This window comes from Netta rufina (genome assembly GCF_964035555.1).
Source record: "Netta rufina genome assembly, chromosome: 3".
Classification (NCBI taxonomy): domain Eukaryota; kingdom Metazoa; phylum Chordata; class Aves; order Anseriformes; family Anatidae; genus Netta; species Netta rufina.
The window spans coordinates 20,680,424-20,706,641 of record NC_140125.1 but is presented as its reverse complement, the minus strand read 5'-3'; the positions used below and the strand labels follow the sequence as shown (position 1 = coordinate 20,706,641).

General features: G+C 41.2%; 1 protein-coding gene across 2 annotated transcripts in view; it reads left to right on the top strand.

The window, feature by feature from the left end:
• The window catches only part of PTPN14 (protein tyrosine phosphatase non-receptor type 14), a 113,965-nt gene extending 88,824 nt beyond the window's left edge, over positions 1-25,141 (top strand). For both annotated transcript variants that reach the window (XM_084284705.1, XM_084284704.1), the window contains 8 exons: positions 455-533; positions 2,093-3,582; positions 5,689-5,832; positions 6,853-7,071; positions 10,944-11,072; positions 12,061-12,295; positions 12,875-13,038; positions 18,255-25,141. In XM_084284705.1, the coding sequence (XP_084140831.1) occupies positions 455-533; positions 2,093-3,582; positions 5,689-5,832; positions 6,853-7,071; positions 10,944-11,072; positions 12,061-12,295; positions 12,875-13,038; positions 18,255-18,383 (2,589 nt within the window). In that variant the 3' untranslated portion in view covers positions 18,384-25,141. The remainder of the gene's footprint in view (positions 1-454; positions 534-2,092; positions 3,583-5,688; positions 5,833-6,852; positions 7,072-10,943; positions 11,073-12,060; positions 12,296-12,874; positions 13,039-18,254) is intronic.
• Positions 25,142-26,218: the final 1,077 nt, after the last annotated feature.

The following is a 26,218-nucleotide window of genomic DNA, read 5'->3' as shown; positions in this document are numbered from 1 at the left end:
ATCTAGGGGAATGCAACATTCAATTCATCTGCAGAGTTATTTTAAGTCTGGATGCACTCCTGTTTCTTGTATAACAGTGTTCTAGGGCCTTGAGTTTGTTCCATCTGCTTTTGTCCTGATTAGGTGTTTTTTTTTTTTTTAATTTAGTTTTGTTTTAATTGTTCAAGGGTAAGGGCTTTTAATAAACTTTTCAAAAGTTCTAAGTGAGCTGTGAGTCTGTTGTTTTCTGAAGTGGTTTACTTTAAAGGAGTCTAAATGGTCAGTTTTGGGTTCCTTAACAAAACCTAACAATTTACAAAATGCTGTTCTCTGTTTTGTAAAGAAGAGCTGAGCATGTGTATTCATCTGGGTAAGAAAGAACAGCATTCAGTTCCTACGTTTTCCTGTGTTTCATCTGCAAAAATTCTAGCAAACTGAGTTCCTAATGCTTCTTTAACCTATTCTTTTATTTCAGCCAAGGCAACATCCATTTATACTGCCTCCTATGCATGTCCAGTGTGGAGAACACTACACTGAAACACATAATTCACAAGGTACGTAGAATGTATATATTACCTTAGGGGGACTTAAATTTTATGCATATGCAGAGAAGATACTACTCCTTATATCTAGAATTCTAGTGCTGTGCTGGAGGACAGCTAGCAGTTTTATAGTTAATACTGCAGTAAGTCTTGTGTTTAAAGTCAAATTTCAGTTTTAAAATTTCTCTAAAATATCTGCAGATGTTTGTATGGATCTTAGACTTGGCATTCCAGTTAAACGAACTGAAAAAATAATTTCTGAAGGAAGTATGATGGCTGTACTCAAAGGCAGTGCCAGCTGGGATCTTGGAGAGAAATGGAGTGAGGGAAAAGGAGACGGTAGAACATCTATTGCCATAGGAGAAATCAGCATGCCATAGTCACAAAACTGGTGATATTTAGATAATGTTTTCTACTGACTTACCAATATCTGCCTGCATTATTATCCATATGAACTTAAGTAGAATTAACTACTCCTATCCCCATGTTTGAGAAACAAATCCTCTAAGAGGTTGTACCCGGTTACTTTGATCAAGGCTGGGAATAGAGCCCAGCCTTTAAACACCTTGAGTCTCACACCCTTAACCACCCCACCTTTTGGAAGACATGCAGCCAGGTCTATTAGGCTATGTTCTCAGCAGCTCATGAGAAGTACAGTTGAAGTGCTCTTAGTTGTATGTGATAGCACTTTAGAATTGTGGTTGTCTGACTAGTTTTAAGGTAGAATTTGATAAGTTTTGAAAGAAGCCATTCAGTATCGTTCCTTGTGTACAGTAGAAGATTTATTTTAGTGGCTACTACTATTTCACTGTCAAGCAGAGCCTTTCAAAGGGGAGGTTTGATTTTAATTTTAGATGAACTGTAAAGTTCCTCATTTCTACCACAGATTTCTCAGTATTTTTGAAAAAACATCTAATTTCAGAGATTTTGCTACTTGTTTCTTATAAGGTTTTTGATATGGATGGCCTTGCAGTAAAGTTGTGATGCAGGACATCATCTTTAACATCTTGATTCCCTCTCAGATATCCTTAGCTGAACTAATTTTTTGCATGTTTTTTTTTCCTTAGTCTTGATAGCTCTGTACTTCCAATTCAAAAACTGTTGATTTGTATGAAGTAGGATTTCCAATTTGACAGTCAGACACTACTTTGAGTAATGGAGAGCAGTGCATCAGCAGAAAAGATAATTTTAAGGATTACTGTAGTCCAGCAGCGCTGAATTTCTAAGGTGGTAGCAGCAGCAGCAAATCCTTCCAAGATGCTGAGAGAGGCGTCATCCCTTTCTTCCTCACCACCCCTAGCAAAAAGCATTTTCTCTCTTTCTCATTTCATGTCTCCCACAAGGATCTGAGATACCATGTTTTGCTAACTGTTGGGAGAGTTTACGGGGATAGTTTTGCTTTAGTTCTATTTTGGTGACTCAAGGATGCTCCCAAGACCAAATGTTCCCTACAGTTGTACACACGAAGCTCTCTCTCTAATTGTTGGTACAGGCTGCATTTGAAGTGTTGATAACATTGAATGAGTCCTTGTATGTTAAATTGTCAACATCTTTATCTCTGCTCTACACAGACAGCATTTTCCATGGAAATGAAGAAACTTTCTACTGTAGGTCTCAGACCAGCTTGGACAGGTGTCCAGTGGACTTCAGCTACTTGAATGGTAATGGACCCAATGGGAGTGTATGCAGTGCGCACAGCATGAACTCCCTCAATCGCTCACAGAACTTCATCCAGGCATCCCCAATGTCCTCAAATCTGAGCATCCCTGGAAGTGACATCATGAGAGCAGACTACATCCCCAGCCACAGACATAGTGCAATCATAGTGCCATCCTACAGGCCAACTCCGGATTATGAAACCGTCATGAGGCAAATGAAGAGGGGGGTGATCCAGATGGATAGCCAAAGTCAGTCTTTGAGAAATCTCAACATTGGAAACACACATGCTTACAACCAGCCAGAAGACCTAGTTTACAGTCAGCCTGAGATTCGAGAGAGGCATCCTTACACAGTTACTTACGGGCCCCAGGGTGGAGGCTATAACAAGCCTGTCACCCCGTCTGACCAAATGACCCCTAATAACGCTGTGCAAAATAAAACAGCAGCCAGTGCCATATCACACACGGTCAGCACACCAGAATTGGCTAACATGCAGCTACAGAGCAGCCAGAATTACAACACCGCTCATATGTTAAAGAATTATCTCTTCAGGCCCCCGCCTCCCTACCCGCGCCCGCGTCCCGCCACTAGTACACCTGACCTGGCAAGCCACCGGCACAAGTACGTCAGCGGGAGCAGTCCCGACCTGGTCACACGCAAAGTCCAGCTCTCAGTGAAGACTTTCCAAGAGGACAGCTCGCCGGTTGTCCGGCAGTCACTGCAGGAGGTCAGCGAGCCTCTCATGGCGGTGAAGCATCACGCAGCTGTGAACAAGCGCCACAGCTTGGAGGTCATCAGCAATATGGTACGCGGTATAGAAGCCATGGCACTAAAAACTTTAAATGCCCCTCTGCCGCGCAGGAACACTTTGCGGGAGCAGGTGCAGCCTGAAGAGTCGGTGCAGATGGGGCACGAAGTTCAGCAGGTTCCTCATTACCATCACAAAAAGACATTCTCTGATGCCACGATGCTGATACACAGCAGCGAAAGCGAAGAGGAAGAAGAAACCACAGAATCTGTGTCACAGATAACAGCCCTCCATGAGAACATGGAGTACAGTGCTCAGCTGCAAGCTGCCTTGGCTAGAATACCAAACAAACCTCCTCCAGAATACCCTGGGCCTCGTAAAAGTGTCAGCAATGGAGCCCTGAGGCAGGACCATGTTAGCATTTCTGTGGCCGTAGCCAGGGCCAAGGCCATGAGGCCAGGGCCTTCCAAGGCCATTAGTGTGTCTCGGACTGATCAAGTGGCAATAAATGGGTCTTCGCTTGGGCCCTCTATCTCAGAGCCTGACCTCACGAGTGTAAAGGAGAGGGTCAAGAAAGAACCTGTCAAAGAAAGGCCTGTGTCTGAAATGTTTTCTATTGAGGACAGCATTATAGAGAGAGAAATCATGATGAGGGTAAGTGCTTTCCTTTGTTGCTAGGGCTTCTTGAAAACCAGTAATCATACTGCTTACATCCAAAAAAGCTGTTGGATCAGTAAACTATAGGGACCATGTAGCTGGTTGACTATGGGGACCTGGTAAACTATGTAAACTAAATGCTGACCACAGGGGGTGGCAGGGCACGCAGCTGGGCAATGAGGAGGTGCTCAAGTGTGAGAAATAGTCCTTTTGAACAGGCAATTAATTTAGAATAAAAAGTGTGTATATAAAGACTTAAGTGCCACTGCATGCAGTGGGAGAAAAGAGGGGTGCTTAAATTTCAGTGACTTTGTGGACTTGATACTACATTCTGGGAAGTGCAATTGCAGTCACAGAAAGCAAGGTGATTCAATTTTTCAGAAACAGGGCCATAAACAATTCCCAAAACAAATTAATGAAACATCTAAATGGAGCAGGAAAGAGTTTAGAATATGCTAGATTAATAACTAGTTAGATTTACATATTACTACTGTATATTCAAAGAAATTTTCTAAATTTATGTATAATGCTTCTTACTCATTAGAGATTCTTCCATTGATGTAATGGTTAGGAATTAAACTTGGGCCTCTACGTTGTGTCATGCAAACTGAGTTTACTCCATACAGAGTCTTAAACATTAAATATAAAACAGATACCGGAGTATAAAACATAACATTTCATGAATGAATACTGCAGACACTGGTGTAACAAGTGTATATAGGCTCTTTTGACCTTTTGGGGAAATAAAACATACTGAGAAGCAGGAACGCAGTGGGTATTTGGATACAAATGAAGGTGAGAAGAGAGCTTAAAGGTTGTGTTTGAGTGCTCCTTTGAATAATCATGCTGATTAGCCTTTGGTCAAGAGGTATTTTTGTTGATTTCATGTTTGAAGTAAATGGGTGGTCTTAGTGTTAAGCTTTTAAGGTGGTTTTAGCCCAGCACAGGTGTACAAAGGCATGCAAACCTTCTCTTCTTATAGGAATCACATATTACATTAATCCTGGTTTGAAGACCTTAATCTTTTAAACACAGGCTTTTTTATCTAGCTTGTAAATATTAATAAATAAAAAATCCCCAAATAAAGGAAAAATCCTTGCATTTTCCTCCTTTCAGGAAGTCTAGTAAGAAAAGAGAGCAGTGTTTTGGGATTTTGTTTTGCCTTTTTGTCTTTATTTAGCGCTCTGGAGGAAACCAGTGGTGGTGAAGTCATGCCATTTACATATGTCTGAGGGTATTCAGGTTCAGCAGTGTGTTTCCACACTAAACTTGGCCCGTGTGGTGACCACAGCTTTCGTATGCATGCTGAGAACCCGGCTTCCTTGTGCTCATGTCTCCGTCCAAGTCTGACAGGAAGAACTGTTAAGGAAATGCAGTAAAATATTCCTGCTTGGACTCCTTCTGGAGGTTGTCTGTCTTCTTTCTCAATGTTTCAGCTCCCAGTGGCAGCAGGATGAATTTAAAATTCATACTTGGGTTCTCCATGCTGCAGCATAATACGATGCATGAATATGTTAAACAATAACCCTCCCTGTCTGCTGGTGCATTGTTTCAAGGATTTGTGAGCTCAATTTTTAGTGCAAAATATATCACGGGTGCTATTTGAATCGCCATAATAACTGAGCGCATCAGAAGACTTCTCATTTTCTGTATTAACATCACAGAAGAGAAGAAACTATCCTGTGTTTTTCTGTTTGTTGTAATAGATTGAAATTATTTCTTTTTAAAAGATGCCCCAGGTATCTTGGCTACAGCAGAGCTACTTTAACGTAACAGGGTGATGCGTTTTGTGTCCTACATTCAGAATAATGTTTGCAGAAAAATGCTCAAGATTGTGTTTGTATGTCTTTTGATGGCATGTAAACTGTATTATATGCTGGGATTGCTTCTTTGAAATTAAAATTCTCTGCTCATGTAGGAGCAGGCCTTTGAGGAATAACAGGAAGAATAGAGGTTGTATTTGAATTTACGATGCTAATGGTGATCATCTGCATTCCTTGGCCAGAGAGTTGCAGATTTTGGAGATTAAAAAAACATTCCAGCATTTTACTGGCATTATAAATAATCACACAGAGATGAAAACGTGCCTTTTCTTGCCAAAAGAATCTAGAAAAGCAGAAGATGGCAGGCCTGGAGGCCCAGAAGAGGCCCTTGATGTTGGCAGCACTGAACGGACTCTCAGTTGCTAGGGTTCCAGTGCCGGAGGATAGCCAGGATGAAGCATCCAAGATGCCAATGGACGAGAGGGTAAGATGGAGGCTCATGAAATGTTGTTTGTTCCCTTTGTTCCCAGCAGCACAAAGTTTCTAAAAATATTAAAATTTGATTTAAAATTCAAAACAATTTCTCATAACTGTTTTCAGAGCAATTAATGTCAAAGATCTGCAGTTACCACTGGTGCATCTCCAGATGCTAGGTGTTAAATATCTTCAGTGTTTACTGAAGTTGGTGGAAGTTTTTGAGGCTGTTTATCCACATGACCAATCAATGTCATATAAAATCAAGTTGTAAATCTAATCTTTTGCACATTTTTTACTTTTTATCATCCTTGCAATCTCCATGCTCTGATACAGCTAACAAGTTCAGTTAATATCTCTAACTGAATTAAAAAAAAAAAAAAAGTCGTCTGTCTCCTAATATTTGCACATGCGGGTGTGTTCATGTAAATGGAATTTTGGAAATTTAAAAATGGTTGCTGCTGCTAGGATTTGAGAGACATTTGCTAAGAATCTTTCTTTCTGGCTTTCTGAGAAGAATTTTGCAGCCCTATCTTGTTGCCTGGCATGCAGACGCCAAAACTTAACCTCAGTTTGCATGTATGCAGGATTTTGTTCAACCACAGAAACTGCATACATGCGAGTTACGCAGTATTTTGAAAATGTGGATTGCATCCACATTTTTGGTGTGATCTACTTCATAAAAAGATAAAATTGCAATATTTTCACAAATATCTGTTGTGGGGAGATAGCGTACAAATTCATACTGAACGGTATTGTATTTAGCAAGTTTTTCCTTTTTTATGGTACTGGCCTTGAAAATATGGAGGTGCAATAAAAAAATGTAAAACTTGCTTGTGGTTTTATTTGGTAGAAATAGAGAAAGTCATGTTTACTCAGATAAACGTGACTGGAAAAAAAAAAAAAAAGCGAGAGAATACTGTTTTGTATTTTTGAAAGAGATTCAGAGATCTGATAAACAGGTCTAGTAGTACATCTTATTATTCCAGGAAGAGTTAACTGATTGATGTTACTTTCTGTTAAATCAAAGTGCAAGAACCTGAAGAGGAAGCTGGAAGAGGGGATGGTGTTTACAGAATATGAGCAGATTCCAAAGAAGAAGGCAGACGGGATCTTCACCACTGCTGCCTTGCCTGAAAACACGGAGCGCAACCGCATCAGGGAGGTCGTCCCTTATGAGGAGAACAGAGTAGAGCTGGTGCCAACCAAAGAAAATAACACAGGCTACATCAATGCTTCACACATAAAGGTAAAAGCTTTCTTAGGCTTTGTATTGCAAATTAAGGTATGTTGGAACTTCGTTTCTGGATGTACAGCAGCATTTTCCATAGTTCTGGAACTTAAAAATGTAACTTGGTCAAAACAGGGTGCGTCATTGTACCTTCATGTCAACACAGGCATCTGTAAAGTCCCATATCAATTAACATGCATGAGTTGATTAATTTGCTAGAGACTTGGAATTCATTTTAGAGAGGCATCTTTATGTTCATCTCTGCCAACTTGGGGAATGTCTCTGTTGGCTAATGTAGAAAGAGATGCTGCATTTCTTAACACTCGTGAAAATGTGTTAGATCTGCCTCACTACCTGCAATGTATATAGTTGTCAGGAATGTGTACTTGAAAGAAAAAGCAGCAAAGTACAGAGCAAGGAGATGTTACTGTCAGAGGGGAGTACATTCAGAGTTTCCAGGAGTGGAAGTTTTCAAGAGAGAAACAGCGGCAGGCAGACTGTGCATTCAGTCTGTACATGTTCTGACCGATCGGTCCCAATAACCTTGCAGGCCACAGCAACCCCTTTCTTTCCTAGATAGAAAGGGTTCCTGCAACAGACAAGGACAGCCCAGAAGTAATGCTTTACTAACTTTGACTGAAATATTTTTTCTGTTTACTAGCATATAGGTTATTATTTAAAAAAAAATCGGGCATGTACATGTAGTTTCATATACATAGCTCCATGTCCAAAGGAAACGTATGCAGTTATGAGTAATCCATATCCACATAGATATTACAATTGTGTAGATCAGTAATTGATTTCTGCCTCTTTCATTGTGAGTTGAATTTTATGTATTTGTGTGTGTGTGTGTGTGTGTGTGTGTATAAGTTTGCAGTGATAGAGAGCACTTCATTAAAGAACTTCCCTATGTTTCTGCTAAGGTACTACATTAGATTTCTATGTTTCAAAGTAAGATGTTGTCAAGATACTTCAGATTGATTCAGATACTTCAATGTGGAAATAATTTAAGCCATGATATGACTTACTTATGAACATGACCAGTTTTAAGCGAACTGTCTTGCAGTGGCTGCAGATGCTTGGTTTTTCTTTACAAATAGTTATTGGAAGCTTAAAAATTTTTTGCTGTTTTTTGCTCTATCCTGTGAGAACTAACAGCACCCCTCTCCCTCAGATGACGGATTCTCTTGTTGTTGGGGGGGCTGTCTGCTCTATTTCCTTGTCAAAATCCAAATTATAAAGAAATAACTCAAAAATAATAAATAAAGCATCCTGTTAAATTGATATTTTACTGGGGTAAAAGCCCTTTAAAAGTTTAAAGAGAATTGCTGGCCTCTTTGGTTGTGATTTACAGTGCTAAATTGTGTTGATTCAAAACAATTTCTGAACCAGGATCCTGGCTGGCTATCACTTCTCTGCCATAGCCTGGGAGGTAGCAGATACTGAGTTTTTGCATAATCAGGCATTGCTGTGATGATGGATTTCTGAGCCCAAAATGTTTCTCATACTTTGTGGGAGGACGAAAAAAGAGATTGCTAACATAAATTATGCCCACAAGCCAGTACTAGCCAGAAAAAGAATTTTCCCTGGCCAGTTCTGAGTCTGCATTTCACCTTGTGTGTCAGTGTTGGACACGCACTCGGTTCACATTCACAGAGCACCCAGGAACACACACAAATATTTTAGAGCATGACAGCAGTCCTTGCCAGTATTTTTCTCTTGCACTCCAAGTGGCGCTTACTGAAGCCAAGCAGATGTTCTTTTGCTTAGAAGGTGAAATTGCATCTGCGAAATTTACCTCGGTGTCACAGCGTGTGTGTGTTTGCAGCCCAATATTCAATTTTTAATATCCTGCAGTCAGGGCATTAGAATGCAGCAAACATTCCAGGCATCGCATTCCCTCCAGACTATTTATGGACCTTTCATTTCGTGTGCCAGGAGGCTGGATATTTGGACCAGAAGTCAGGAGACAAAGAAAACTCCTATATCATCCTGATAAGATCCATGCCTGGAAGATTCCAGCTCCCACTGCTCAGTCTGTGAGCCCTACAGTTCTTCAGTGTTTATCTGCTTATTTACCATTGACCTGTGCTGCTAAGACACCGAGATCATTGCCTACACCAAAGATGCAAATCATAATTAATTTTTTGGATTAAGCAAAAAGTTCTTAAGACTGCTTCATCATATTGTTTGGGTCAGGCCAGTACTAACTGAAAGGCCTCAGTAATTCTATACCAATGCTTGTGGCTGTGGACCAAAAGGCAAGTGCAAGAGCAGAGCAAGTTGCAGATTAGTGCTGTGCTGTGTTTCCACCTAGTACAAGAACATGAGGGATTTGCCTGCATTGGCCTTGCAGCTTTTAACTGTCAGTCACAAAGGAGACTGATGCATAGTATGAAATAAGAAAATGAGCTAGGTGTACAGGACTGAAAATTGTTTCCAGTGCAGTGAGAAATTTGTTACCATACAAACACTATGTTAGCTGTAGGTGTAAAAACCCAAGCAATTCAGCTTCATGAGCAGCTGTTCGAATAACAAATTTGATTCCATTTCTGAAAATGTATTCAAAGACGTGTACCTCAAATGTAGTATATGCTTAAACCTGTCAGAGTTATTGATTTCTCCTTGTAGCATTGTCCGCCAGCACCTTGATATTTATGGACGTGTCAGCACTTCAGTTGTAAATCTCTTTCTCTGGGATTTATAACTCTGTTGTGAGAAGTGGCTCTGGGCTGACATGTAGAATTAGAAGGTCTTAGTCTGTGAAGGAAAAATGTTCAAACTTTTTCAAAATAATTAGTTCAGCTGTCTGTTTTTTTTGTCTGTTTTGTTATTTTTTTTCTTACTGTTAAGGACATTTAAACATGAGATCTAGTAACTCTAAGAGTGGTTTGGCTCTTGACCTAAATCTTTGCTTTAAAAAAAAAGTTTACCTGATGTATAGCAAATAATCAGTGATAATATTTTTATACACACACACAAGTGATTTCTGTGCTTTAAAATGTTTTAATTAGTCATGTAGAAAAATAGTGATATAGGATGTGGTTGCTAATCCAGTTACATATTGGGAAACAGACTTACATGACTCCAGCTTTAGATAATTTTAAATCTCACATGGCATTTGAAACCCATTTAGTGTGCTGGATTTACTATATAAGTAGATGGCAGATTCTAAACTGAAAAGCCCGATGAGCAAGGAATAGAAACTTGAAACGGTGCCTGTCTTGATCTAATCCCTAGCTGGGCCTCTGTATTTTGTGTTACGTACAGTGTGTGGGCATAACTGCATCAACTTTGGGCTTTGGCCTCATCTTCAACAGTCATCGGTGCAGTAAGAGTCTATTAAAGAAAGTATTTTTTCCCTGACTGGAAAGCTGTTGAGAGAGGCCTTAAATAGTTGGAGATGTTTAGTTTTCCTAGTGCAAAATGCCATTTGCATTCAGGCTTTCTACACTACTATGAGTTAATTTGCATCAATGCAATGCCTTTAAATACGTATAGATGCTTTCTCTGGTGCTCAGTTCTTTTTTTGTCATGGGTTTGTCACAAAGCCCAGGGCAGTCAGTCAGCTGTTTATTTGTACTTAAGGCCCTGTTTGTGAGATGGCTTAATATTTTTTTCATCTGTATGATCTAGATGCAATAGCAAGAAGAATGGGTGACGTTTTGCTCAAAGCTTTGTTTATGGGCATCAAAGAAGGACTTGGAAATACCAAACATGGTGTTTTGTCGGATTTGCTCTTACCAAAAGGATGGTTCATGTTCAAAAATTTTAATCAACAGTGGAAGAACAAAGTAGTAAAGGTTCTCTTTTGTTTAAAGGGCAGTTCTGGCACAAACACTGCTGAGACCTTGGGCACTGACTATATTTTATGTTATTTTTACTTCCAGGTTACTGTAGGTGGGGAAGAGTGGCACTACATTGCTACCCAAGGACCTCTGCCACACACGTGCCATGACTTCTGGCAGATGGTGTGGGAACAGGGGGTGAATGTTATAGCCATGGTCACAGCTGAAGAGGTATGTAAAATCACGGAGCACAGTTCGTTCTGATGTGAGTGAGTCTCCTGTTATCGTCAGTTCCCACTCCAGTAACCTGTTTTTCTGTCGACAGCCCTTTTTCCTCTCATTCTCTTTGATGAGCATATGCCTGTAGTGCTATAATGCTATATTTTGTAACTCTCTAATATTCAGTTTGGCAAGTACTGAAGTGAAGCAACCAGAACAGCCCCTTCCCCCTGCTTCACTCCACTTTGGCCAAGCAAAACAAAGATGTTTCCATTGGAATGTGAGAGTGCTGAACGGCTCCTGGTTAAAATGACACAGACTTCCACCCTGTCCAAGGCCAGTCCTGCATACCGTCGCTCTTATCAGCTGAAAAGAGACCAGAAGCTGCTGTTTCCGTAGAAGTGTCCGTGTAAAAAATAAATAACATCTTTTTATTCTTATGCCAAGCAAAACAGCTATTTCTGTTGTAATCCAAGAACTATATGCTTGGATTTCTTTATATTATAAAATCTGACACACGTTGCTAACTAACTCTGCGTTGAGCTTTATGCCTGGTTGCTTTTAACAAGCACAGGGGAGTCCCATACTACATCAAGTCACTGTCTGGTTCCCAGGGCTGATGAAAAACAGATACTTAGAAGTTACTGTAGGGAATCTCTTTCAAGTGAAAGGAAAGACATACCCAGGAGAAGAATATTTCCTGGGATGCTGTAAGCAGTAGCTGGCTTTTGCCTTGAGACAAGAGTTTGTTCTTCACATGTTTCTAATATGTCTGATCTACCTATGTAAACATTTTCTAAGTGTAAAAACTGGGAATAAGAAATATGTTACTGAGAATTTTAACGGATACTTTCTTTACTTCATGGGATGCTCCTTGCTCTTCCAGTAGTTTGAAATGTGAAAACTTGGCCTATCTGAAGAGTTTTATGCTCTCTGTTTGTAGAGAATAATAGCTACAGCAGCTAACTACCATTTTTTCTTTTATTTCTGTGTAATTAAGGAGGGAGGAAGAAGTAAGAGTCATCGTTATTGGCCTAAACTGGGCTCTAAGCACAGCTCAGCCACTTATGGGAAGTTCAAGGTGACAACTAAGTTCCGCACAGACTCCGGCTGCTACGCGACCACTGGTCTGAAGGTCAAGCATCTTCTCTCTGGGCAGGAGAGGACAGTGTGGCATTTGCAGTATACTGACTGGCCAGACCATGGTTGTCCAGAAGAAGTCCAAGGGTTTTTATGTAAGAATTCTTTAACTTGCGTGATAAAAGACATCAAACAAAAGGTTGCTTGCACTGGATTCAGCTCACTGCACCTGGTTAGAGCTGAGACTGATAGCAAATATTTATTGCTTCGGCAAACAGAGGTCTTAACTAGGTCAGATGTTACTGTGATTTGGAGAAAGAAGTAGGATTGAAGAGGTAGGAGCTGAGGTGGTTGAGGGTCTTGGTCCTGACATAACAGGAGGAAAAACCAGAGTCAGCGACAGTGTTGTTTTGATCCTGTTAATGGCAAGAATTGCTGTAAGTAATGTCTGGAATCATCTGTTTAGGAAACCTGGAGATTTGCAGAGGTGAAAATGGAATTTAATTTTTAAAAGGTGCAGTTTAATTTAAAGGAGCAGACTCCCAAGTAGTAATTGACAACCAGCTGGTACTTGCTGGATTCAGGACTGTTCAGTTCACCCTGGCCAAAAAATTAGTATGTTGTAAAAAATGTAAATTCTTGCCATTTTGACAAAGAACTACTTTTTTTTTTTTTTTCTCCAGTTTTTACATTTAGACCTATAGATGTTTGCAACTTTGTGTTTTACCCTGCAGCTTACTTGGAGGAGATACAGTCGGTGCGTCGCCATACCAACAGTGTGCTGGACAGCAGCAACAACTGCAACCCTCCCATCGTGGTTCACTGCAGCGCAGGGGTGGGAAGGACCGGCGTGGTTATCCTAACAGAACTGATGATCGGGTGCTTGGAGCACAATGAAGTAAGCAAGCTTCTTTTTCTCAGTGCAAACCCTGAGCTCATTCCTTGACTGACTAGCTGCCTTTCTGAGGTTAAACTTAAAGGGTATTGGAATGCTTCCTTTCTAGTACTTTTGTGAAACAAGGGCCTTAATCTAACCTGCAGAGATCTACCATTGTAGAAAGTACTTCTGGTTTGCTGTTGGGTTGATGTTACACATTTTTTGTTGATATTATTTTAATACATTAAAAAAGGCTTTTTTTTTTTATGTTTAATTCATACCTGTATTTAATTAACAGTCTAGATAAAGTCAGCGTGTTCACAAGACAGTCTGAAGTATAATGCCAGCATCCATGCTCTTCTAACTAATGCTTCCTGCTGTATAAATTCACTCTTTGGACTCCTTCATTTCCCTCGTATTGTGTCTAATGTCATGTGGAACAAAACTTGGCGGTGCCTTGAGGAAAAGGTGTATGTGTTGGGAACAGATCTTTAAGAGTAGCAGCTGATATAAAACTGGTAATGTAGTCTGAGGCAATGTTAAGAATAAGAGCACTGGGAGAGTAACCGTGTGTAGGTGCTTGCTTTTCAACTGTCTTTTGTCATTGGAGGCCTGTCCAGGAAAAACACTACATCTTGAATAACAACATGCCATGCAGTTTCAACATATGGAAAACAGCTATTGAAACGGGGGATTTCTATTGCCAGAGGAACTGCTCAGAGACCAAAACCTCTTGCAGAGCAAGAATACAGCAGGGGTGACACATTGGCACTTACCTGCCCTTCCCAGTAATCATCCATTAGATGAGCTGCTTGAAGACTGTATGTGCAGGCCCAAAATGCTCACTGACCTTCTGTGTTACCATGCAGTTATAGATTGGAGCCTTCCTGTGCAGGGTGCCATGTGAAGAGCTCCTGGCTCGTTCCAAAATCAAATCCTAAAGGAGACAAGTTGGTACTTCATTGCTTTTTTTTTTTTTTTTTTTTTTTTTTTTTTTTTTTTTTTTGGAAAAGTTGCACTTTCCTGTTCACTATTAAAAAAAAAAAAAAAAAGTCATGCAAGAACATCACATTTTTTTAAAAAAGTGATGCCTTGTGTTCTACTCTCTGTCACCCTCCAGCAGCTCATGGTTCTGTAGTTACAAGATCACCTAGAGACCATGGGCTCATTTCAGCCACAACGAACCTCCTGCAACTTCAGCTGGGCTTCTGTAGCAGCTGGCCTCTAGATCTGTGTCACAATCCCCACTGTTCTGTGGGGAAAGGGGCAAGAAGGAACTGGCCTGGACAGAAAGAACCCACACGAATGTGCTTTGGGAGCTCTGCAGCCTTCTTACGGCAGCTGCTGTTTAATAACTGCTGCTGTGTGAGGCAGTGGTTCTGATTATTTGAGACCACTTGACTTACTTCCGTAGGCACTGAGGTCTGGAACTGACTTCTTCTGTTGTGCACACAGCAGCAATGAAACCTCTGCTGTGCCCCAGAAGAAATCTGGATGGTTTTAAGAGCCAGGCCTGAACTGTGAACAAGTTTAGCTGGGTCAGCTTTACGGTAACCTCTGGATGCTAATGGTGTGCCCGGAACACATGCTTAACAGTTGTGCAACACGTTTTGGCCACCTGAGTTTGTCTGCAGTTTACAGAAGTCACCTCTTTGGACAAGAGTAGCCAAATAGCAAGTGAAGATAAAGGAGGTACCTCGACTTCTGAGCATGGGGGTGAGCCTTGATGTTCAGAAGAATTTCCATCAGCTTCAGTAGGAGCGGATGGTAGCACTCAATAATAAGGGATTTCTCTGATGTCTCTTAATTAAAGCATTCTTTTGTCTTGATTAATGGTGGAAATCATCAGTAATATTAAAGACAATTTGCCTTAAGGGCTTTGTTGCTCTAGATCATACTAAGTTAATATTTTTGGTTTGTTAAAACCTAATTAAAAAAATATCTTATTATTTCATTATTTGTTAAGCAGTATGTCTTCAGCTTGCGACAGATACTGCATTCTGGACAGAGGCTTCCTTTTCACACAGCAATTTTACGGGTTTATTTTGAAGTAGATTTGATTATTTTTTTTCTGAAATCAAATGGCTTATTACTTAAAAAGCTTTAGTCTTATGAATTGGTTGATTTCTTCAGAAGCGTCCTAGTAAGGAGGCACATTAATGTTAACGTTTTAGTCAAGAAGAAAAAAGGAGAAAAGTTGAAAATCCCCATATAAACCATTTTGGAACGTCTATAGCAATGTTCAAACCCAGTCTCTTGATTTCTGAGTGTTCAGGTTTAGTTGAAAAGACATTTTTGGTCAACTGCTGTACAACTTCAGTCACTGTGACTTGTGGGCACTTGCTGTTCGAGTCTGAAGCAGTGTATCTCATTGCAGGGATAGATTTTCAGTAGCTTGCCATACGGTAAGAAATACAGTAAGTCACATCATTACATCCTTGCTTCTCTAGTCATGTAGAAGAAAGTAATTGAGCTTGTTGTGTTCTACTGACTTCTAGTTCAGACTTGGCACTGGGACATGAACTCATGATTACACTTCCAAGTGCATCCTCATAAGGAGATTTTTATGTTGGGAGTCAGAAATTAACATTGCTTTTTTTTTTTTTTGTGAATGCCACTTCAGCAAAGCATTACCTGTCTTTGGTTGACACATGTTCTGGTGAAGGTGAATTTAAAGGTTCTGCTTGCCTGAAGTAAGATGCTAAGGTGAATACAAATAGTGAGGTGAAATAGGCAGGACGGGCTTTTCTTTCGTTTCTGAGAGAAAAGGAAGCCTCATCGGTTACAGGGAGGCGCGTGGAGTCACTGATCACGGTGTGCTGCAGGCCAAGTAAACATCAGCAAACTGTCAAACACCGAACCACTGAGATGGTGATGTGGTTGTGCAGGTCGAAGCTGGTCTGTGTCTTTGTTGTAGTTACTCAGCTGAGATCGAGTTCTGCGTGACTTTGCTCAGCAAGGACCGAATGGCTTTCGTAAGCTTCTGATTCCACAGGGAGGCTTTCTCTAAGTTTGCAAGTGAAAAGAGCTTATGTTTGCCTTTGTACCTGCTGAAAATAATACGACATTACTCATCCCAGCTTACAAATCTTTATGCTTGTTGACTCTCTAGAGCTGTTCTTCTGTAACAGATTGTTTGGGGATGTGGCAGAATATTTAACCTCGCTTTCAGAAAGTGACAGTGTATGAGTTTGGGCTTGTTTACAAAGAATGGAGATTCTGAGCTTTATACAAGTGGACAGAAATAAATATGCAGCGTGATTTTTATTTTAAACTTTCCAGAAAATTTCTACTGTGCATGCAAGCAGAGTCCATGCTCAGTTTCTTCTCCAGTGGCTAGCAGAAATCTTGATACATTTCTCTGTCTTTTTGCCCAGGCATTGTACTTGAAACACTCTTCATTGCAGCCAGAAGGCTTGCCAAGCTCCTTTGTGTGTCTCTATGCAAGCTGGCATCGCAAAGTGCGCGTTGTGTAGCCTGATAGAGTAACTATTCCTCAGTTTCTGTCTTGCACCACTTAAGGACTTCCCTCAACAGGAGCATGTATCCCAGTGCTTGCATCTAGTGCTGCAGTAGAAAACAGAAAATCCCCCATCTTGGGTCAGGCTGCATGCACGTTCTTTGAATTTGAGCCTGGCAGGCTGAGCTTCCTGGCTCAGTGACTTCGGAGTAGCTCCTGGTGTAACTGTTAGAACAGCTGAGACATGGTAACATCACAGTGCTTTTCCTCCCTCAACACTGGATGTAGGATGGTAATGCCTCATGAGTTTTCCAGCAAATTCTAACACTTTACCTCACGAGGCTCTATGTTTCAGACAACCCATTCATTTTTTCATTCAGAACATGACAGGATGCACGTGCACCCGTGTGCTCATAGGATTAGAGGTGCACTTTTGCAGTGGGTCTCCCAGTCTGTCCCCACTTACTGTGCTCTAGTTCCTGCTGCAGAGCATTTTAAGGGCATGAGTGAATTTCTCTGGGATGAAACTAAGCTGGAAGATGTCCTTTTGGAAGGCACCTGATGTGTCCCAGCTCCTCGTGGCCATTCAATACGTGACAACAGACAGATGCTAGCCTGAAGTCTGCAATCCCAGCATTGTGGATCCTCAGGGCCAACTGTTCCACTTTCTGGATGCACGTCTTCCAGAGCCTTGTGCTCTAGCACAGACTTGGCTGGGGGAAGTCAGGTGTTGGGGTTTCTGGATCTTTTGGTGACAGTCGGTTTCCTTCTCTTAGTGGAAGGGTCAGTTGTTTGCCTGCACTTTAATTTTGTCTGAGGAACTTTTTGTTCTAGAGATCCTAATGCCTGCTTGCCATTTGAAAAATCTCTCAGATCCTCCCTCTGTGAATGAGTCTCACCAGGGATCAGAGCCATGTGCACTGAGTGATGGAGCCTGGACTTAACTGTATAATCTTAAATGTTCAGTTTTTGCCTTAGACCTTCCTGATATATCTAGCCTTTAGCCCGAGATAATACAATATACTGGGTTTATTCTGTTTAGTTGAAAACAGGCATATGGAACCAGAAACTTTCAAAGGGAAGAAATCATTTATTATGAGTCCCCACCTGTAGTTCTGTGTTCAGCGCTGGGGCCCCCAGCAGAAGTGGGACATGGATATATCAGAACGAGTCCAGAGGAGGGCCGTGAGGCTGATCAAGGAGCTGGAGCACATCTGCTATGAAGACAGGCTGAGGGAGTTGGGGTTGTTCAGCCTGGAGAAGAGAAGGCTCTGGGGAGACCTTACAGGGGCCTTCCAGTACCTAAAGGGGGCCTAAGGGAAAGCTGGGGAGGGACTCTGTCAGGGGGTGGAGTGATAGGACAAGGGGCTTTAAACTAAAAGAGGGAAGATTTAGATAAGATAATAAGGAAGTTCTTCAGTATGAGGGAGGTGAGGCACTGGCACAGGCTGCCCAGAGAAGCTGTGGGTGCCCCATCCCTGGAGGTGCTCAAGGCCAGGCTGGATGCAGCTTTGGGCAGGCTGGTCTGGTGGGAGGTGTCCCTGCACATGGCAGGGGCTTGGAACTGGATGCTCTTTAGGGTCCCTTCCAACCCAAACCATTCTGGGATCCTATGTTAAAAAGTTGGTGGGGGGGGGAAAAAGGCAATATTTCACTACAGTTGGTTAAAATTAATTTCATTGTATAAGAGTTCTGTGTCAGACAACTGAACTTTGAGGTAATGATTGTTTGACCTGATAAGCCTACATCCTTATGCCTTTTCTCCTTTACTTTACAGAAAGTGGACGTCCCTGTGATGCTGAGACACCTGCGGGAGCAGAGAATGTTTATGATCCAGACCATAGCCCAGTACAAATTTGTCTATCAAGTGCTCATCCAGTTCCTGCAAAACTCCAGACTTATTTAATCTCTTTAAACATCCCAGACCCATCTCTGTGGATCTGACTGAACCATACCTACGAACAAGGGGAACTGCCTTGACAACACTGTGTGCATATATTGCACTTTTTAAAGTTGTCTTGAAAGTAAGGAATGTATGTTCTTTACTATAGTGTCCCGTGGATTATTTTATAGAAGATATAATTTATTTTTCTTAGAATAATTTGTGAATTACTTTAATAACTTGTAAAACTTATAGTGAGCTTTGAATTGAACTATATTTGACATGACTGGTCTGCATTGTAACATGTCCATAGGGAAAGCAATCCTTCATAAAGCTGAAACACTGGCTTTTATTTTACTACATAGTTTCTGAAATGAACAGTTATTTGGCAGTGGGCTTTTTTCTCACATGAGAACATTCTGACCCAGATAAGTGGCTTCTATGATTTAAAAAAAAAAAAAAAAAGAAAAGAAAAAATAATTGCTAGATGCCAGCTACAGTTCTGTATGAGAGGAAGCTGAGAACGCACAGTCCTGGGACAGGGAGACCTGAGCATATGCAGCAGGGCACATTATAGAGGGCTCAAACACAGGCCGTTGTGAAGGCAGAGAGTTTGGGTGCTAAACTGTTCAAATTCCATGAGAATTAAGCTTTTAGATTAGTCCTTGAAAAAAGCAATATTGGATCTTTTAAACAAAGCCTTTGCTATTGTCTGCAGTCCTTGGAGGGATTCTTAAGAATTGAAGCAGTGTTAGAAAAGTGACCCAGAGCACTGGGACGTCAGTGAATGAGTCTTTCCTGTGGGTTGAACAGTTGAACAGCAGACCAATTTCAACTAAATGCAGCTTTAAAAAAAAAAAAAAAAAAAAATTAAATTAAATGAAGCATCTCCTCATGAACTGCACAGGAAGTTTTATTGCCTAGAGGCTAACCTTGTGTAGGGTAGAAAAGGAACCCCATACAAGTTGGACATCTCCTGTCACCTGTCTTAGTTTCCTGTGTCTTCATTGCTGTAGTCATTTTATTTTCTGGTTCTTTGAACTTAGCCAAAATGATCAGTATGGTCTTTACTCTGTAGCTGCATTCTCCTAGCAGTGATCCATGAGGGCTTTAGCTTACAGCCTTTCTTGATTCTTCCCCCATCACTGTCTTGTGGTTTATGAGCATACCAAGCAGTCTTCCTTTTGGTATTGGCAGCCCTCACTTTGTTAGGGTGTTCTCTGTATTAAATTGCACATACCAGCTCTCTTAGGCTGCTGTTTCCATGTCTGGTCACTTCGGGTTCTCCCTCCTATTTATTATAACTGTTTTATTCTGGCAGTTTTCAGGGATTCCAGTAAGGATTAGAAATCTGTTCTGCCAGACACTGTATAAATACATAATGGAGAAACAGTCCTTGCCTGACGTTTACAATCGGAACAGAAAAGGGAAACAAACCTCCTCCACTTCGTAACTGGATTAACAGATTCTTAAGTGGTTTGTTTTAGTCCAAAAATGAAATCTGTGGCAGAGCTAAGAACAAGCCCATGTGTCCTGCAAGTATTTCAGCAGCTGGACCTGTCCTCCACACTCTCTTTTTCTGTCCCTCAGCGTTGACCAGAGGCTTTTGCACAACTTTGTGCACATCGCTTTCTCCAGGCTTTATTTCACTGGAGCAAATCACACTATGAACTACCTTGCAGCGTATGAATGGTAGCATTCACTTACAGTTATTTAGAAGGCATAGAAACTGTATTTAGTGTTGGTTTTTTTTGTTGTTTGTTTGTTTTTGGAAAAAGCTTTAGCAAGTTGTGCTGGGGTTCCCACACTGTTGTTCCCACTCTGAACCCCTGGCTGCCTGTCCTTATCTGTTCACTCCTCATTTCAGTCTCCTGCACCCAAGATCGCTCTTCTTTTCCAGAACCCCCACACCTTCCATGCATGCTTCATCCTCCTCTGCCTGGGGTTTTGCATCCCCTTAATTCCCCCCCTGGTTGCTTGGTGCCCTGTCTTCATGTCATCCTACAGCTTGGACAGATAAACAAGCTGGTGTCCTGGTTTTGTCTCCCAACTTCCTACTGCGTTTCTCCTTCCTGGATGAGTCTTCCTGTCTTCTGAGGATACAGCTGCTATGTGGTGGCATTGTGTGAACTGCAGTTATCTGCCTTTCTGCAAAGATCAGCTGCAGCAGCAGGTGGGACAGGTCAAGCCAAGTATTGTTGAAGGCCATGGGACAGCACTTCCCAGCTCCCGTATCAGTCAGGTGTGTCCTAAAACCTGCTGTGGAAACGCAGGCTGCAATTTGGAAAGACTGCAGTGCGTTTTCTCTTTACGATAGTCAGAATCACTCTGCATGTTTGTGGGCATCTCACACTGAAGCTTTTCTATAATTTCCCTCCTGTTTGGCAACAAAATACCATTTTTTTCTCGTTCTAAATGCACGTGACCAAGCCATAAGTAGCTTTAAGTTGGTACAAAGGCCTACCCTAATGAGCACTCTCGATTTAGGGATCACTAAAGGGACCCACACATCTACCTTTCTGTAAAAGCAGGAGCTTAATCTAAGGCCATGTTCCAGAGAGCTTCCTAAATTCATGTAAAAGTCCACTGTGAGTGTTTTGGTGCTATGCAATAGGGATGTAACGGTGCGATGAGAATCCTGGTGGAGATTTCCAGCAACTAACACATGGTTAAGAGTTATTGAGCTGTAGTATCTCGACCATGTTCCTCTTAGGGATTAGTCGAGTTTTCAGTCAACTTCGGTTTTCCTCTATTTCCTTCTGCCAATGCCAACATATCTCTTGTTAAATTAGCAGCAACCATTTAAAGTCTTTTCAGCAGCATCTGCATGATAATTGCACAGAGATGCTTTATATCTGGGAAACAATCCAAGGAATAAACCTTGAAGCGAAGTGTATTAAATTAGTTATCTCGTTATAGCTTTTTGAATAATTTCCTAATGATGAATTAAGTTTGAACTCAGAGCTGTCAAGTCCCATTGCTCCACTTGGATTTGAGAGGTAGAAAATCAGGAGGGGAAATAATCTGTTCCTGTGTCTTGTTATTCAGCTGCTCTTGGCTGAAGCGCATCCTACTGCTCCCGCAGTCGGGACAGCAAAGTTACTTCATAAAAGAATGTAAATAGCTGTGTTTAAAAGGAAAATTAAGCAAGCACCTTCTATGCAAAGATACATCACGGGTGTCTTAGAAAAATATTAATTACGAAATGGCACTGAAAATCCTTTCCAAATTAAGTCAGTGCCCATTAATGAGCCAAATGAGTGGCCACCTAATAAACAGTCATTTCCAATTAACTCGTAACGTGGCTGGTGTGGTAGATAGAGGCCAATGTGACTCACTTTTTCCCTTTCATTGTCAAAGAATGGTAATTTTAAACTTTTCCTTTCATCTCACTTCAGTGTATTTTTCCCTGCTAGATTTTATCTTGAGTAGATCTGCTAATATCCTGCGTGAATTGGGCTGGAGCATATCTTCAGAGATTCCCTTCCACCCCAGCTCGCAGCCGAACCTCAGCATGCCAATGGGTTGTGATTGAAATGTGATCCACTTCTGTAGGGGAACATCTGAACCTCCTGACTTTGAACCCGTTGTAGCTTTATCAGTCCTAAACCGCTTGGGCAGCATTTCCTAACCTTTTAGGGAGTGACAGGAAAATGCATATTGTATCCAATTTCGTTAGTCATAGCAGGAACGAATGTGTGAGGCTTAAAGCAACAGTACTGTTGGCCCACGGACCGGACAGAGGAGTCCTGCAGCAGGAGACATTTTGACTTTCTGTTGGTTCCATACTTCTTAGCCTCAAAGCACGACCTGACCGTGGGTAGGTTACAAAAGAACAGTCTCATCCGTTTTGAGTGGTTTGGATTGAAAATCTTGCCAAAAAATGTGTCAGTTTCAAAAAAAAAAAAAAAAAAAAAAAAAAAAAGAGCTGGAAATGGCCAGTCTTCTCCAGGGTTCCCATGCTGCAGTCTGGTGAGCTCAGCCTACACTCCCCGACTTATTTTCTAAGAACGAAGTTGGAGTGGATGAGTAAGTGTGACTTGGGAATTCATTGCGTGTATTTTCCCTTTCATGTACTTAATCTGTATTTAGTTTTGCAATTTGACGGCTTTTTTCCCTTAAACCTTTAACAATGGTGGTATTGAGGTTGCTGGCATCAAATTTTTCTTTAAAGTTATGGTCAGAGCATTTCATGCCTAACAATACCTGGATCAAGGATGGGAGAGATGATGGCTGAATTCTGTTCTCGCCAAGTCAGCTCAGGGCTGCAGAGCTCCTCTTCCTGTCCTCTATGGGCTGCACAAAGGATGGTGGAGCTCAGCCTGCATTGGCATCTCTTGCCCTTGCTCAGCTGAGGTAAGATGAGGTTTGATCCCACAAACCTTCTCCTATTATAGAAGTGTATAGGGACCCCAAATGCTCAGCCCTATTGGAAATAGCTTTTGCCTAAACTACTAAACTAGTGTTTCAGGTGAAGAGACACACCTGTGAGAATTTATTCTACTTATTGCTAATGCAGTCCTTTATAAGAAGTATATTGAAGGACACTTGTTCCGTTTATTTAAATTACTTGCCTCAATTGCAAATATTAAATATTTGCATGATTTCAAGAGCTTTTTTTAATTACTTCTTTCTTGTAATCAGACAAATGCAAATAGAAAACCATAGGTTGGAAAGGAATGAGCAAGTGTCTCTGCTTCTAATAGAGAAGGTTATTTTAAGCCAATGCATTATTTTTCATCCAACACTTGCTGTTGCTGTAGCCCAAAAGTGACCCTCAGGTAAATGCTGACAGGCAGTCTCTCACCTGGGTATAGCGCAGACATCTGTGGGGGGAGATGCAGCAGCTACAGACCGTACTGCGTTCACCACAGCTGACTTCCCAGCTCCCACCTGGGATGAGATGATGACTGAATTAGCTGTCGTCAGTCTTGCTAACCATTTGTGAGCTGCATGCTCAAAAAACGGGAGCATGAGCTTGGCTGATACCTCATGTAGCAGCTCCTGTACCTCACTGGGAGAGGTTAGATTTTGCTGCTTGTCTTTATGGAAAAGAATGCTTCACACCCCAAAGTCCCGGGTGGTACACATCTTGTGAAATAAGATGTGTCCCGCAGGCTTGCAAGGACTGTGCTTTGAGGAAGGGACAGCTGCTTGCTTGGGCTGTGGGGCCAACAAGAGGAGATGGAGTTCTAAGCCACAGATAAACTACTGTTAGCTTGTGAAACAAAACACTACTGTACAGCTCAAAAATAGCAGTGTTTATATAAATATTTAAAAGTAAATAGATTTTTGTCAGTGTAAGATAATCTAAAAACAGTGAAATTTGCTTGGTTCTTCCCAGCCATTTTTCAGTTGACTTTTTTTTTCAGCGTTAATGTTTTGTTGCTTGTGCTTTGTGCCGTCACTGAGCGCTCCCTCCTGCACCAGCAGGACCTGGCCCCAGGAGAGTGAATGCTGGTGGGACAGCAGCTCTCACTGAAGAAGCCCAGCACTAGTTAGTGGTAATGAGAAGCCTAATGTTTGAGCAGATCCCTGAACTGAATGCAGTGCTTCGTAGCTTTACTTTTTACCTGCATCAGGACTCAGTGTCTTGTTCTGAGCCTTTTTACACAGATGCTTCGGTGGCAGCATTCCCTATCAGGCAGGCAAGACAAAATGAGGACGGCTTCCTACAAAACACTTCCGTGGCAGGTTGGTAATTGGCACTTAAGTAAGAAAGATAAATGAATGTAGCACAGGGTGTTTAGTCCCTCCAGCGCACCTGGCCATTAGTGATTCAGGGGCTTCCCCAGGTTAAAGCTATATCCCTCTTACCGCGTTTAATAATTACTGACGAATTCATCTGCAATGAATTGCTTTTTTTTTTTTTTAAAGTGCATTTATTCCTCTGGCCTTCACAACGTCCTGTGTTGGGGAGTTCCACAGCTTAGTAATCCATAAATATGTAAGAACTTCCTTCTTATGTATGTTAACTAGAAGTATTTTCTTGCTGCTACTCAGAATCTTTAAAAGAAACCAACTCTTCAGAGCCAGAAACATCATTAATAGCTTGTTAATTGTTTACCCTGTTGAGATTGCTCCATATGGAAAACATGTTTTCCTCATTAGTAAAATACCTTCTTGGGATATTTTACAAAGGAAAAAGAGTTTACACATGCAGATGACTGTAATATTCCCATATATAATTGTGTGGGACATGTTAAATGAAATAACATGTTTAAGTTTTATGTCACTGGATTTTACTGTCCTGTTTTACTTTCAGTATTTTGATGCTTCTGTTGTATTTTGTTCTTTAATTCTGTACATGACAATTAAGCGTGAACAGTGATCTAAATCTCACAGCCTCACTGTATGTACACATTTTGTAGAGAAATGGGACATCCGTTGCATGCCCTTCCTGTCCCCCCCATCCCTCTTGTTAGGGCTGAATGGCAGAACTATGCTATGCTATTGAAAGCCTTTAAAAAAATCTATGCATGCTATTTTATATTCTAATGTATTATTCATATCAGTACATAAGCTTATGCTTGTCAGTTTTATCTTGTGTATAGAACTGATTACTTTTGACAGTATTTTTGCACTGTTTCTTTTCTTTCTCTTTTTATAAAGTTCTATTCAGCATTAATTGACTGCAATAATTTTTTTTACCCTTCACTGCCTTTATGTAAATAGTTTCTTATATGCCTTTTCAAATATGAAAATGTCTTCCATCACTAAGGTTTTTTGGTAAGGCTGTCCTTCATATTCACAGTATACAATAAACCTTTTTTTTTTTTTTTTCAAGGAGAAGTATGCATGCATTCTTTCCTATACAAGCTTAAGGTTTCGTATTAGCACCTTTCACGCTTGTTTGTTTGCCATGGCACAATGGGGCCACAGTGAGTTGTAAGGAACCTGCTGCTACTGATCGGAGGCCAGACATCCCATTTCTAAAATGAAGGTGCTATTTATTTCCCTGGACAGTGGTTCGTGTGGTGAGATAAAGTTAGACTAGAATGAGGCAGTTCATACGCCCTTCCCAGACTTGGCTGTGGGTAGAGGAGAGGGCCTTGGATCTCTGCAGCCCTAAGATCTGGTGCAGTTTTACGTACTCCACCAACAGTTGCTGGCTAGAGTGCAATGAAAGCTTTCAGCAGAACGATTTGACAAACCCCTGGGCTGTAGCAGTTTTATTTTCAGACTAACACCTACAAGAAAGAAAATATGATCTTGAACAATGGTGATGTGCTGTCTCTCTCATTGTATTTCCTAAGCTGTGAAAGCAATAAGGAACAGTCGCGTAGTTTTGCTGTGCAACATCCTTCAACTGTGGTACTGAAAGTACAGAGCCACTCTATCACTCTTCTTCCTCCTCCTATCCTTTAAAGATATCTCTTGTCATCGATCTAACTCAAGGATAAAGAGCCTTTAACATCTTAAAATGTGCAAGGAAAGCTAGTTCCCTCTGGCTTTTTCCTCAGAAATTGGTCTTGTCCCTCCCTCAAAAGTAATTGCTAACAAACTAGTACAGCTTTACCCCACTGAAATAAAATCACCTTAACTTGTAAAGGGGACTAAAAAGCCAGGAATTGCACAGTGCATGTCTTGTGTGATCCTTTTGAGCCCTGAGATAGGCGCCAGCATTCTCTGTACAAAGCATGCTGAGCTCCAGGTCCTTACAGCAATGAATTCCCACCTGCCAGGCACAATGCTGGGCCTGCAGATGAACTAACTGAGGGCAAGGTGCTGAAGAATTCACCAGCTCCATTTCTCCTTTCTTTCAGCTAAGCCACTGCAAGCACAAATGATTTGTGAAACAAGAAATTGGATACTAAACCACAACAACAATAAAAACATCCCAGTTTTGCTCATTAATT